The sequence below is a fragment of the Tachysurus fulvidraco genome, chromosome 2 (genome assembly GCF_022655615.1).
Source record: "Tachysurus fulvidraco isolate hzauxx_2018 chromosome 2, HZAU_PFXX_2.0, whole genome shotgun sequence".
In the NCBI taxonomy this organism is placed as follows: domain Eukaryota; kingdom Metazoa; phylum Chordata; class Actinopteri; order Siluriformes; family Bagridae; genus Tachysurus; species Tachysurus fulvidraco.
The window spans coordinates 33340680-33355679 of record NC_062519.1 but is presented as its reverse complement, the minus strand read 5'-3'; the positions used below and the strand labels follow the sequence as shown (position 1 = coordinate 33355679).

Here is a 15000-nt window from a genome sequence, read left to right as displayed (position 1 = left end):
CCCCATATCACTTCTGATTCTGTTCACTTTAACCTAATTTACTTTTATCTTAAAAAACTTAAGATTCAAATGCACTACTGAGAAACTGTATATGAAAATGAAATGTCATATATAAATTTATTATTAAAGACAATCAAATTGTTTCATTGTGTCTGTTTCTAAATCTCTAAGATGTAAGTTTTTGTCCTGTGGATGAGCTATAAGAGTATTTGAATTTTTTTTCTAAACACTAAAAATTTTAGATTTATGTAAATGTTATTTCACTGACATACTTGTATGAGTGTTTTAGATATTTAACATTTTTTTTGTAATTTATTAGCATAACAGTGTTTTACATCATTGGTCACTGTAAATCTATAGCTTACAGCATGTTTGTTAAATAAAAAAAAAGATTTACAGTATAGCAATAAAATCAGATGGAGTATTAAGAAAACATATCTATATTTATGGCATTATGGCCCTTATCCAGAGCGATTTACAAAAGTGTTTGGAAGTTTCTATGAAAGAATATATTAACACACTTTATAGATTTAGGATACTATTGACCTATTTTTTTTATTTAAATTTTTTTTAAATAATATATAAATAAATGGAAAAAATAAGAGTTTAAGTGTTCCAGGAAGTTAGTAGGGCTTCACTTGTCATTTGAAGATAATCAGTGACTCAGCTCTTCGGACATCCAGGAGAAGTTCATTCCACCACCTCGGTGCCAGAACAGAAAAGAGTTGCTGTATACCTACCTCTTACCCTGAGAGATGATGGGACCAGTAGAGCAGTGCTGGTAGATTGGAGGGAGGTGCAGTGTGAGGAGTGATAAGAGCTTTGGGGTAAGAGAGAGCTGGTCCATGTTTGGCTTTGTAGGTCAGCATCAGTGTTTTGAATCTGATGCGTGCAGGTACTGGGAACCAGTGAGGTAAGCGCAGCAGTGGGGTAGGATGTGAGAACTTACGTCATGCAGCTGCATTTTGGATCATTTTGGATCATAGAATGAATTGCGTTCATATGTAGACCTGCCAGCAGTGAGTTCATGTAGTCCAGTCTCAAAACAAGGATGAATAAAAACTGACATGAGCATATCACATTAGCAACATGTGAGGAAAAGAAAAGTTGATTGTTCATAGTTGCGAACCGGGACCGAATGGGAGATCAGATTGTTGTCTACTCCAACTCTGTTCCCAAGCTAACCGATGCTCTCCAATGAAATCAGCTGGATAACATCGTAAAGAGCAAGTCTCTTATTCTAAGCTCATGAATATGCATGTGCTTTTCAGGAGCTTTATTTAAACATAAGAAACAGAAACAGAACTAAACAAGGTAACAGTAAAGGCCAAATCACAAAGTCATGTTTTCTATATGCTGTGTATTTTATTTAAAATCAAATCTATAAAGACATCATGACAGTGTAACCTGCAGCTGCATAACAGAGTTTGTATAGTATGATTTTACACCAACATGAAGAAACATACAACAACAACAATATATATATACAGATATATATATTTACCCCCACTTAAGGTTACTTAAAGGTTACTGGGGAGTGGACGGAGCAATAGAGGTGTGTTCAGGGTAGTAGGGGTGCAATCAGGGAGTTGGTGTGTGGTTGAGGTACTAGGTATATGATCAGGGTAGTAGGGGTGTGGTAAGTGTAGTGTGTGTGTGTGTGTGGGAGGTGTCAGAGTAGTACAGCTATTCAACATAAAAGACCTTAAATATTAAAATGTTAAATTTGTGAGAAGATACGTAAATGAGACATTCAGCTAATTTAGAACTTGTTAAAAAGTGAGATTACAGATAAGGACGGTAAGTGTGTGTCACTGGTACATCCAGATGCACCACATGAAGATGATGACAAAGGCATAGCAGGTGATGAGCATTAGGTAGACACGGAATAGCAGGAAGTCGAGGACGTAGCCGACGTGACACCACTCATCCTGCAGAGCTTCTTCTCGTTGCAACATGGTGAGGTGAGCACGAATCGCACGCACACACTCGCTGATCTCCACCAGCTCGGGGACAGACTGGGAGGACATACCTGCTGCCGACACACACACACAATTTTATCTAGCTAAGGCAAATTTTGAACTAAGATGATAATAATAATAATAATAATAATAATAATAATAATAATAATAATAATAATAATAATAATAATAATAACAATGTGTGCAGTGAAAGATAAGTGTGTTTTTTCTTAGCTTCGCATGTATTCTTTAGGTGTGACTGCAGGTGTGTGTCATGTAGCATTGGTGAGTGTGTTTTGATATTGTGAGACTCACCATTAGCATGTGAGAGTTGTGGTATGTCGATCTGCGTGCGTTGTGTGCTCCAGATGTCTCCTTGGTCCAGTATTTTCCTCTGTGTGTGTGTGATGTCTGGATCACTGTAACAGATGAAGCGAGCGATGTATTTCAGCACGACTAATCTGACCCACTGTGGAACCGGATGGTATTTCATGGAGTTGTGATGGAGAACGTTGGTGATGATGACGGTCTCCAGCAGACTTATGACCATCATAGCCAAACAGACAGAGAAGTAAATACCTGAATGGACAGAGGATAAAAGCAATCAATTACATAATAATAATAACTACAACAACAAAATCAAATAAAATGAATTGTGTTGATGAAACAAATCAGCTTAACTCAGTTTGGGTTTTTAAATAAATCAACAGGGCCAGTAATTCAGAATGAGGCTGTTTCATTAAAATATGTAGAAAAAAAACATAATTGAATGTAATTTATTGTTTCTGTTTAATTAAAGAGCTTCATCCTTCATGTAGAATGAAGAGAGGAAAAAAGAGGAAGAGGTATCAAGAGGAAACTGTCATTGTGTGCAGCAATGAATTCTGTGTAAGTTTACAGAAAAACTTGTCTCGCAACATCACATGACCAAGAAGAATAATCACAGGAATCATTAAAGAGGCTGCTGTAAAGAAATGATCACTGAAAGTCACTGAAAGATTTTTTATCATATGTGAATTTCACAAATATACATGATGACAGCAGCTCTAATGGCTTTAAACTGTATAAATATACATCTTCTTTATTTACCTTAAAATTATTTTAATAATTCACCAAACCCAGAGGAACACTAACACACAACCTCAGCCTGCTCAGCTCAGAGATTCTTTAAGTGAATCTCATAAAGTTTTAAGTATATATATTTTTTTCGTTGTTGTATGTTGTGGCCAGTGGATAGAGCTTTTCCTATGGTTGGAGAAGCTAAGAGGTTAGTTTAGAGCTAAAAGTCCACCTGCTGTGTCTGGGTTAACGGGTCTGCAAGATTTAAAGGCTATAAATGGCACAGATTTCTGAAAAAGCATGATTAAGGTCTTCTGAAGCTGAAATGTTTACTAAAGCCAAAAACATCAACACTTCAATTCACATTCCAAGTCATACTCCATCCCTACACTGTGTGTGTTCTCCAATGCCTGATGGATTGTTCTCTTATATAGATGGAGCCATTGGAGATTTACAGATGTTGGAGTTTGGCTTTTTTATGAAACAAAATTTTTTTTTGTTATTTTTGTTTGGACATGATGTGGAAAAAAATGTTGTTTGTTTGGACAGGGATGTGGAAAAAATGTATATAACTTTAAGGCTAAAGCAGAACTTTAAGTGGATCATGTGTTCCACATATTTGATTTGGCACAAGTTTTACATCAGATCCCCTTCCTGACACAACCCCCCATTTTATCCAGGTTTGGGACTGGCACTGAGAGTTAAACCTTCAGTGGCTGTATTAGCTTTCTGCCCATAAATCGAAACCTGGGCCACACCGAGAGTATGGGAACCTGCCACTGGACCACCAGGAGGTTTAAGTCTAAAGCAGAAAACCCTTCATTAATTGAGTTGTTCTTTATGGATTCATTATTTAGAAAATCACTTCGCTTCCAAACACTAACTGTTGTATGGTTCTGAGGTCTCACTTGCTGAGATCAGTAACCTATTAACAATTTGACAATATAAATTCATTCATTCATTCATTCATTCATTCATTCATTCATTTTCTACCGCTTATCCGAACTTCTCGGGTCACACGGAGCCTGTGCCTCTCTCTAGCTTCATTGGGAATCAAGGCGACAATAGAAATATTCAACAATATTTAACGCTAGCATCAGTTCACCGATGATTGGTGTGCCATTGGCTGTGCTTGGCAGCAGGTCATTCATGATGAGCAGGAAAACAGTGTAACCGAGGATCAGCGTCATCTTAAATGAGGCACGATCAACACTGTGAGGCGGCAAATAGAAGGACAGGATATCAATGATCATGAGGAAGGAGCTCGGGATGAGCAAATTCACCACGTACAGGATTGGCCGACGCTTTATCACCACCTACACACACACACACACACACACAGACACACACACACACACACATTAGGAAATGACGAATGTGTGTGAGAAGTAGTGTGTGAATTACAGTCAAGTCTCCCTTTACTTCTCTGAACCTCATTATTAAACAGTTCATTAGTTGAACACTGAAACAGATTCAATGTTTATGTCTATTAAGCTGCTTCATTTTCTCAAACTGAGATGAGTAATGAAATGTGAAGATGGTGGTTGATCTAAGTAGATAATAATGAAGTATGATACAGTTTAAAACTCACTGGGACAGACAAGTACATGGTAAGGCCACACCCTATTAACTGGGATACTATTAAATGTGTGTTTATGTCTCTCACCCAGAAGGTGATGATGTCCCACTCGTCAATACCGAACTTGAGAATTCCTTCTTCTCCCAAAATCGCCACCAGATCCCACTCTCCACTGGCCTCCAGATAACGCTGTGAGTTCTTCGACATCTGCTCAAATGGGAGAGCAGATTTCACTCTCACATCTCGAACTGCAAAACACACACACACACAGACACACCCACAGGGGAATGTTCACATTTTTGAGGAGATCAGATGGGCACCGTATACAGGAGCAATGATAACATGAACTGAATATCACCTTGATAAGTGCAGAGGATTGATACAAACCCAATGAACACCATAAACTCATCAAACATGGTGAACAACATGAACACCTTTAACAACACAAAAACAACACGTACACTCGAACATTTTACATCTTTACATATGGTACCGGAACAGTTCTTGATGTGCTTTAAGGCTAATGATGTTGATAAAGTGTGGATAAAGTGCACATTAAGTGTGATGAAGTATATATGAAGTGTATATGAAGGGTAGATGAAGTGTAGATGAAGTGAGTTACTTGTGTGCATGTAGGAGCCAAAGGTAAAGGTGCAATTCTGAACGTCAAATGGGAAACTGAAGATCTGCAGGTTACACGCTGTGACGAGTCTCAGCATACGGTCATAACGAATGTGACCCGTGTGGTTAACATAAACATATGGACAAGCCTGAGACACATCATCATCCACACTGAAAGAAAGACAGAGAGAGAGAGAGAGAGAGAGAGAGAGAGAGAGAGAGAGAGAGAGAGAGAGAGAGAGAGAGAGAGAGAGGTCATTAACACTGCGAGAAAGATAAAGAGCGTGAGAGAGTAAGATGCATCATTAACACTGAGAGCAAGACGCATCATTAACTCTGAGAGTGAGACAGAGAGTGAGACAGACGAGCTGATTAAACGTGGAAAGAAAAACAAATACTAACAACTCATAGACGATGACATCAGGTGACCAGAGGTTGCTTACTGGAAGTGAGATCTTACTGATCCCATCACACTCCTCAGGTTCCCAGATCAGGAATTCATGGAACCAGTACTGTAGGAAACACACAGAGAACAACAATCGCATAAGTGCTCTCTGGCTGTGTCCTAAACAACTCTTTAGTCATTACTCCCTTGAGCACTGAGAGTTTAATTAACAGAGTGTAAGCTTGTTATAAATAAGCCGTATGCTTGCTTACTGCCAGGATTATGAAAAATGAAAGCATGAGTGTTCTTTCAGGTCTCACATAAAAGATCACTGTTGAGTTCAAGATAAAAAGACCACTAAGAAGTTTTTAGTATGCATCAAGAATAGATAAATTAAAACAAAAGTGAATACAATAAAATAAAATAAATAAAGAAAAAGCATTAATACACTTAATTCGTTCCTGTGTGGTAAACACAGTAGCCCTTAATCCTAGCTGAACTATCTGCAAAACAATTTTTACAGGTGAACGATGTTTCCACTGGTTCAGTGCAGATAGGATCGTGGAAGATTTTAGCAACATTTAGCTAGTTTTATGGGAATGATAAATAATATAAATGCACGTGGTTTGGAACACAGCCATGCCCTTACCAACCGCAGCCAGAGGAATGTGGTGAGGATCTGAGTTTTCTCGTTCTGAGACAGAGAGAAAGAGAGAGAGAGGTTGAAACAGGGTCACCACACACACACACACACACACACACACACACACACACACACACACACACACACACACACACACAGACATACACAAACGTACCACTCCGAGCACAGCATAGAGTGTGAAGGAGATATTGGTAATGGTGGGATTACTCAGATTTACAGCAGGTCTGAACGGCTTCCTCTCGAATACTTCCTGTAGAGACTCATGAGTTGGTCCACTGTGACCCGGCCTACACATTAACTCACATACACATGCTGAGGCTGTGGAATACACACACACACACACACACACACACACACACACACACACACACACACACACACACACACACACACACACACACACACACACACACACACACACACAGAGGACATCATTTAGAGAAATCACTTAGAGAAATTACTCATAAGAAAGGATTCATTCTTTATTAATAATTATTTTTATACTGAGTGGTTTATTCTGATTTTAGTTAAATACACTGTGTTCAAATAAGTTACTGAGACAGATGAGGCAAATGTTTGGAATGAGCTACACATTAATTTGATTTAAACTGCAGGATCTACACTTCTGAATCAAAGCTGAGCAAATCTCATCCTGAAATGTGACTTTCAAACGTGAAATTTCTCCACACACACACACACACACACACACACACACACACACACACACACACACACACACACACACACACACAAAATAAAAAAAAGAAAATTTATATATATATAATAATTATAATAATAAAAAAATATAATAATTTTTACTAGACATTTCCCTCAGCAACTCACAACGCAATAGTTGAAAAATATATTTTTAATAAATGAGAATAATACAAATGTTTTTGTTTTATCAGAAAAAAAGCCTTATTACCTGTGATAAGGATAAGCATCAGCAAGAGCAGAAGCCTGACTTTTCCCATGATGCACAGCCAAAGGTTAAATCCCACTGAGTGTGTGTTCCTGCATTTATATGCATGTTATTGAACACCTGCGATGATCACTCGGCGTGTGTGTTTATGCCGACAGTATCAATGTACTACTCAAGCGAGAGTCGCTTCGTTTTTCTATCTCACACCTTTAATTAGCTGTACTTAAACTCTCCTTCTTATGATTATTATTATTATTGCCCTGAACTTATGGAAAAAAATATCAAAAGTATTTATTCTTACATTTCACAGGTATTGTCATAGATTGTCATAGTGTCTTTGAGTGTCTTTGACAGTCACAGTAACTATAACAATCAGGAGTTAATACACTCTTTTATTACACACACTTCTAAATTATTGTTTATCACAAATTAAAATAAGGACACCTTTTCTTTTATGTCATTGCCAAAATCATGTACTCAATATTGCTCTGGACAGATGTACAGCAGCATCACAGCATGACGACACTGCATAATCATTTTAGGCCTAACGCAAATCAATTCTTATAAAATTCTCCATACTCTCAATTTCTCTTTGAGAAAAGAGAGGTGTGTGTTTGAGTAAGACAGAGAGGTGTGTGTTTGAGTGGGACAGAGAGGTGTGTGTTTGAGTGGGACAGAGAGGTGTGTGTTTGAGTGGGACAGAGAGGTGTGTGTTTGAGTGGGACAGAGAGGTGTGTGTTTGAGTAAGACAGAGAGGTGTGTGTTTGAGTGGGACAGAGAGGTGTGTGTTTGAGTAAGACAGAGAGGTGTGTGTTTGAGTGGGACAGAGAGGTGTGTGTTTGAATGGGACAGAGAGGTGTGTGTTTGAATGGGACAGAGAGGTGTGTGTTTGAGTGGGACAGAGAGGTGTGTGTTTGAGTGGGACAGAGAGGTGTGTGTTTGAATGGGACAGAGAGGTGTGTGTTTGAGTGGCACAGAGAGGTGTGTGTTTGAGTGGGACAGAGAGGTGTGTGTTTGAGTGGGACAGAGAGGTGTGTGTTTGAGTGGGACAGAGAGGTGTGTGTTTGAGTGGGACAGAGAAGTGTGTGTTTGAGTGGGACAGAGAGGTGTGTGCTTGAGTGGGACAGAGAGGTGTGTGTTTGAGTAAGACAGAGAGGTGTGTGTTTGAATGGGACAGAGAGGTGTGTGTTTGAATGGGACAGAGAGGTGTGTGTTTGAGTGGGACAGAGAGGTGTGTGTTTGAGTGGGACAGAGAGGTGTGTGTTTGAGGAAGACAGAGAGGTGTGTGTTTGAGTGGGACAGAGAGGTGTGTGTTTGAATGGGACAGAGAGGTGTGTGCTTGAGTGGGACAGAGAGGTGTGTGTTTGAGTAAGACAGAGAGGTGTGTGTTTGAGTGGGACAGAGAGGTGTGTGTTTGAATGGGACAGAGAGGTGTGTGCTTGAGTGGGACAGAGAGGTGTGTGCTTGAGTGGGACAGAGAGGTGTGTGTTTGAGTGGGACAGAGAGGTGTGTGTTTGAGTAAGACAGAGAGGTGTGTGTTTGAATGGGACAGAGAGGTGTGTGTTTGAGTAAGACAGAAAGGTGTGTGTTTGAGTGGGACAGAAAGGTGTGTGCTTGAGTGGGACAGAGAGGTGTGTGTTTGAGTAAGACAGAGAGGTGTGTGTTTGAGTGGGACAGAGAGGTGTGTGTTTGAGGAAGACAGAGAGGTGTGTGTTTGAGTGGGACAGAGAGGTGTGTGTTTGAATGGGACAGAGAGGTGTGTGTTTGAATGGGACAGAGAGGTGTGTGTTTGAGTGGGACAGAGAGGTGTGTGTTTGAGTGGGACAGAGAGGTGTGTGTTTGAGTGGGACAGAGAGGTGTGTGTTTGAGGAAGACAGAGAGGTGTGTGTTTGAGTGGGACAGAGAGGTGTGTGTTTGAATGGGACAGAGAGGTGTGTGCTTGAGTGGGACAGAGAGGTGTGTGTTTGAGGAAGACAGAGAGGTGTGTGTTTGAGTGGGACAGAGAGGTGTGTGTTTGAATGGGACAGAGAGGTGTGTGCTTGAGTGGGACAGAGAGGTGTGTGCTTGAGTGGGACAGAGAGGTGTGTGTTTGAGTGGGACAGAGAGGTGTGTGTTTGAGTAAGACAGAGAGGTGTGTGTTTGAGTGGGACAGAGAGGTGTGTGTTTGAGTAAGACAGAAAGGTGTGTGTTTGAGTGGGACAGAGAGGTGTGTGTTTGAGTGGGACAGAGAGGTGTGTGTTTGAATGGGACAGAGAGGTGTGTGTTTGAGTGGGACAGAGAGGTGTGTGTTTGAGTGGGACACAGAGGTGTGTGTTTGAATGGGACAGAGAGGTGTGTGTTTGAGTGGGACAGAGAGGTGTGTGTTTGAGTGGGACAGAGAGGTGTGTGTTTGAGTGGGACAGAGAGGTGTGTGTTTGAGTGGGACAGAGAGGTGTGTGTTTGAGTGGGACAGAGAGGTGTGTGTTTGAGTGGGACAGAGAGGTGTGTGTTTGAGTGGGACAGAGAGGTGTGTGTTTGAGGAAGACAGAGAGGTGTGTGTTTGAGTGGGACAGAGAGGTGTGTGTTTGAATGGGACAGAGAGGTGTGTGTTTGAATGGGACAGAGAGGTGTGTGTTTGAGTAAGACAGAAAGGTGTGTGTTTGAGTGGGACAGAGAGGTGTGTGTTTGAGTGGGACAGAGAGGTGTGTGTTTGAGTGGGACAGAGAGGTGTGTGTTTGAATGGGACAGAGAGGTGTGTGTTTGAATGGGACAGAGAGGTGTGTGTTTGAGTGGGACAGAGAGGTGTGTGTTTGAGTGGGACAGAGAGGTGTGTGTTTGAGTGGGACAGAGAGGTGTGTGTTTGAGTGGGACAGAGAGGTGTGTGTTTGAGTGGGACAGAGAGGTGTGTGTTTGAATGGGACAGAGAGGTGTGTGTTTGAATGGGACAGAGAGGTGTGTGTTTGAATGGGACAGAGAGGTGTGTGTTTGAGTGGGACAGAGAGGTGTGTGTTTGAGTGGGACAGAGAGGTGTGTGTTTGAATGGGACAGAGAGGTGTGTGTTTGAGTGGGACAGAGAGGTGTGTGTTTGAGTGGGACAGAGAGGTGTCATGTATGGCTGTGACTATTTCCTGCCAGGGGGACATTCTGGCAGGTTTTGTTTATCTGTGTCATGTGTCTTTGTCACCTTTATTTATACCAGTTGTCTTGTCTGTCCTTGTGTTTCTGTTTCTGTTTTCCTGTCTCTGTGTTCCCGTGTTTTGTGTTTCCAGTTCACTAGCGTTTCTTTCCCTAAATTAACCCCCTTTTACGTTAACCCTGCATGTGGGTCTGTATTTTACCTGTTAAGACACCCCAGTTTTCTGACAAAGAGGCGTGTGTTGTGTTCAGAGGGATAGATGGATGTGTCTTTAAAAGTCTGCTCAGAAAATGGCAATCATTTTATAAGTAAATATAAAGTATAAATGTACTATTCAAGTAAGCAAACACTTTCTTTATTTCTTTATTCTATCCAACAACAATAAATATTTGTACATTTGTGTTACATTAGTATTCATTAAGCATATCCTTGATTAAATTAACATAATGTTGTCTTGAAATAAAACAAGCATGTGTGCATCTGAGGGGGTTGGAGGGTAATTTGGGTGTGTTTGGAGGTTCCAGTGCATTACCCTATCATTGGTACAGTACAGTATCACTGACACCCAGCTGGGGCATCTGTGTGGTTCATGTGCCCTGTTGGCAGATTCCCAGCTGACAGGCCTCACAGTGTCCACTTTCATGTGGCCCATTCACATTACCATTAAAGGTTAAAACTCGGTTTAATTCTCCAGCGTTCTGTCCATAGCACCGAATTTGAATTTTCTCTATTAGTTTCTCTACCATCACATCAATGTTTTCTTGACTGAATGTTGGCATCTCCTTCCTGGGATGACTGCAGCGGCGACACTCCTGCTTACAGCGGCGTGCCTTAACTGAGCCGTGCCCTCTGGCCGCGTCACGCGAGAAATGAAACACCACCAGCACTCGCTTAGAGGGCCACGAACGGCCACACCCAGAACAACTAAACCTGCAGAACAGAGAGATTAAAGGTGAGAGAAGACAAGTGACTCAAAACTTGTGAGTTTTAAACAGATTCATGATTATGATCCTAAAATTACAGTCAAAACACAATCACCTTATAAACACTGACCTGTTTAACAATGCCAGACTGCCTCTCAGTAGGTGATTTTTTCTAATTATGGTATTTAAGTCCAAAATGAGAAATAGGTTTATTGCTTATGTGAATCAATGTTTCTTACCCCAAAACAATACCATTTACAGCATACACCATTATCCAGAAAATCTTACTCTTTTTTAATCTTGTTTTATACAACTGAGCAATTGAGGGTTAAGGGCCTTGCTCAGTGGCCCAACAGGGGCAGCTTGGTGGACACAAACTCGCAACCTTCTGATTGGTAATACAACTAAGCTGCCACATCCATCACCCATAGCCACACACACACACACACACACACACACACACACACACACACACACACACACACACACACACACACACACACACACACACACACACACTACAGTATTTACATATAAACTTCAATTACCTCATAATCTCCTAACACAGGAATTCTATTATTATTTCACTATCATTTTACTATCACTATTATCCAGGTCATGACAGATTCAAGTTCAAAGATAATTTTAGATAAATTACGTTGTAAGGTATGTAAAATCCACACTTAACCCCACCTAAAAATCCAGTTGTTGTAACTGGGATTATGGATTGAGTTGTAGAACTCATAATGTTCATAACAAAGACACATTAAACATCAGAATAAAATCAGATATACACATACATTAGAGGTAACAATTTAAACATTCATTTAAAATAATACTGAGTAAATACATTATTTCATTACACACACACACACACACACACACACACACACACACACACACACACACACACACACACACACACACACACACACACACACACACACACACACACACACACACACACACAGAGACACACACACACACACACACACACACACACACACACACACACACACACACACACACACACACACACACACACACACACACACACACACACACACACATACCCTAAGTACAAAGAATCCTGCATGTATGTGTGTGACTTACTGAGCATATGATCCTTTTATGTACTCATAGAAACCCGGGTCTGGTCTTTGTGGTTGGATGGAGTCATCCATGTAGAGGGTCCACTGGTCCTGAAGATTTTCTGCTCTCATCCTAAACACACTCATCCAATTTTGGTTTTCCATCACACTGTCTGTTTCACTCAGTCTCTCTCTCTCTCTGTCTGTCTCAGTCTTTCTCTCTGTGAGTCACTGCTTCCCTACTGTATTTATGCTAGGCTCTTTCTGGAGAAAGGAAACAGAAACTTAACTTAATGTTACATCACACACACACACACACACACACACACACACACACACACACACACACACACACACACACACACACACACACACACACACACACACACACACACACACACACACAAATCCCAGGGCCACTGAGCAAGACCCTCAATTGCTCATCTGTATAAATGAGATAAATGTAAGTCGCTCTGGATAAGATCATCTGGCAAATGCCATAAATTTAAATGTAAATGTGTGTATGTGTGTGTGTGTGTGTGTGTGTGTGTGTGTGTGTGTGTGTGTGTGTGTGTGTGTGTGTGTGTGTGTGTGTGTGATGTAACATTAAGTTACGTTCCACCTCAAAGCCCTCATCATTCCTCGCACTGCACCCCGCAACCTCCGATCTACCAGCACTGCTCGACTGGTTCCACCATCTCTCAGGGTAAGAGGCAAGTATACTACAAGACTCTTCAAACTTCTGGCACCAAGGTGCCAGAGGTGTTCTGGCACCAAGGTGGTGGAACGAACTTCCCCTAGAGGTCTGGACAGCTGAGTCACTGGCTATTTTCAAGCGGTGGTTGTGGACCTAATTATTCAGGAAACACTTCAACTAGCACTTCTTTCCTTATCTTTTGCAAAAAAAAACCAAAAAAAAAAACCTTTGACACTTTTTCATTGTAACTTTGAACAAATGTTTTAAACTCATGGTATCTTAAGTATATAACCTAGTGAACCAGCATTAATGTACTCAATGTTAGAGATTTAAGCACTTATGTACGTCACTCTGGATAAGGGCGTCTGCCAAATGCTGTAAATGTAAATGTAAATGTAAATGTAAATGTGTGTGTGTGTGTGTGTGTGTGTGTGTGTGTGTGTGTGTGTGTGTGTGTGTGTGTGTGTGTGTGTGTGTGTGTGTGTGTGTGTGTGTGTGTGTGTGTGTGTGTGTGTGTGTGTATATGTGTGTGTGTGCGTGTGTGTGTGTGTGTGTGTGTATGTGTGTGTGGGTGTGTGTAGGAAAAACAAAACAGAAAAATAAACTAAAAAACTCTTCTATCTAAAGGACAACAATCTGCCATGTTTTGTTTGTTTGTTTGTTTATAAAAGAGATTTGGATGGCTATTATTTACATTTACATTTGTAGCATGTAGCAGACATCCCCATTTTAATACTTATTAAAATTAATTGTAGTCTCAATGAAAAGCTCTTCTTCATACAGTACTATTTGACTAGGACCTAGGAACCTCTAGTCTAAAACCCTGTCAGTGGGGGTTAGTAGTATTTCTCTATTGAAAATTATCTTTTACTTCTCACAGAGAATGAACTAAACTCCTAATTTGTGTATATAACTTAGTCATTGTAATTGAAAAGCCCAAAACAAACAACAAAAAGCCTCTGCTGCAGTGTGTATGTTTTCAGGAGACCATGTCTGACAAACACAGACTGTATCAATGCATGAGCTGTCTTGTCAGATAAAGTTAAAGAGGTCTGGATATCATTCATCAGTTTATTTACCAGCAAGAGGTAAAAGTTAAGTTCAAACATGTTTGCTCCTAACTTCATCCATGGCAGCTCTGGAACCTCATGTGCTATTAGCGACTCTCTCAGGTATTATTTTTGGAAACTCTGACAAACATTTCCATCATCTTGTTATTCCACATTCTTGTTGTTAATCATTTCTGATATTGTGATACATTGGCCAGCACTTGTGTGGACTACTGTCTTGTTTTGTGCTTTTTTAGTCGGTCTCTACAACTCTATTAATGTATTTAAATTCAAAGCAGAATTTCCACTATATGAGTTTAACAAAAAGTAAAAAGTAAATAGGGAAAAAATAGCAGGATTATGTCAAACTCATTAAATAGAAACATGAAAAACTTACAAAGTTGATTCATTATAGTAGCAAACACATGTGAAATGCTCCATTTTATTGAATCTCACTGACACAGTGAGGTTTTTTTTCCGGATCCAGTGACTGTACATATGGGTAGATGTCATAACAGGGATTCAAGTGAAGTCAAACCCTCTCTGTGTTTGTTGGAATTTTGACCTTTGGTTGACATTTATCTCTCTCAGTATTTCCCCTTATGATAAATGTGTTTTATAATAGTTACAGTTTTTCCTTATAATTGAAAGTACATGGTTGATAAATCGATCAAGAGATTTGGACAAACTATTGACTAATGAATGTTTACAACACAGACTTAAGTTTCTTGTAATTATGAAGCAAAGCCATGACTTGTTCCTGTGTAAACACTTTCAAACCCTCAATAGTCAGTTATTTGTTTCCAAGATTAGTGATGACCAAGGCAGCTGACACTAGCTAAATTTCGGCATAAAACCAGACACACACACACACACAAACACACACACACACACACACACACACACACACACACACACACACACACACACACAC

General features: G+C 40.3%; 3 protein-coding genes across 6 annotated transcripts in view; 1 reads left to right on the top strand and 2 right to left on the bottom strand.

Moving 5' to 3' along the window:
- The window catches only part of rubcn (rubicon autophagy regulator), a 14360-nt gene extending 14217 nt beyond the window's left edge, over positions 1–143 (top strand). For all 4 annotated transcript variants that reach the window (XM_047810292.1, XM_047810293.1, XM_047810294.1 and 1 more), the window contains one exon: positions 1–143. This exon is cut by the window's left edge and continues 734 nt beyond it. The gene's annotated coding sequence lies outside the window, so the exon portion shown is untranslated.
- Positions 144–1368: 1225 nt separating this feature from the next.
- Positions 1369–6564, bottom strand: LOC113652488 (5-hydroxytryptamine receptor 3A-like). The gene is made up of 8 exons (XM_047810153.1): positions 6424–6564; positions 6255–6299; positions 5623–5732; positions 5222–5391; positions 4687–4847; positions 4126–4336; positions 2277–2540; positions 1369–2035 (listed from the first exon to the last, which is right to left on the bottom strand). The coding sequence occupies exons 1-8, from the start codon at positions 6562–6564 to the stop codon at positions 1812–1814; spliced, it is 1326 nt and encodes a 441-aa protein (XP_047666109.1). The 3' UTR covers positions 1369–1811.
- Positions 6565–10645: 4081 nt separating this feature from the next.
- Positions 10646–12582, bottom strand: LOC113652466 (receptor-transporting protein 3-like). Its single transcript, XM_027161554.2, has 2 exons — positions 12343–12582; positions 10646–11236 (listed from the first exon to the last, which is right to left on the bottom strand). Exons 1-2 carry the CDS (start codon positions 12483–12485, stop codon positions 10894–10896), a joined length of 486 nt encoding a protein of 161 aa, XP_027017355.1. The 5' UTR covers positions 12486–12582; the 3' UTR covers positions 10646–10893.
- Positions 12583–15000: the final 2418 nt, after the last annotated feature.

Bases quoted from the DNA above. Each gene is read 5' to 3' on its own strand.
- LOC113652466 (XM_027161554.2), bottom strand. From the start codon at position 12,485: ATGGAAAACCAAAATTGGATGAGTGTGTTTAGGATGAGAGCAGAAAAT. The intron at 11,237-12,342 runs GTAAGTCACACA...TCTGTTCTGCAG, and splicing joins ATAAAAGGATCATATGCTCA to GTTTAGTTGTTCTGGGTGTG.
- LOC113652488 (XM_047810153.1), bottom strand. From the start codon at position 6,564: ATGTGTAGGCCGGGTCACAGTGGACCAACTCATGAGTCTCTACAGGAA. The intron at 6,300-6,423 runs GTACGTTTGTGT...TCTCTGTCTCAG, and splicing joins TCTATGCTGTGCTCGGAGTG to AACGAGAAAACTCAGATCCT. The intron at 4,337-4,686 runs GTGAGAGACATA...GTGTGTGTGTAG, and splicing joins GGGACATCATCACCTTCTGG to GTGGTGATAAAGCGTCGGCC.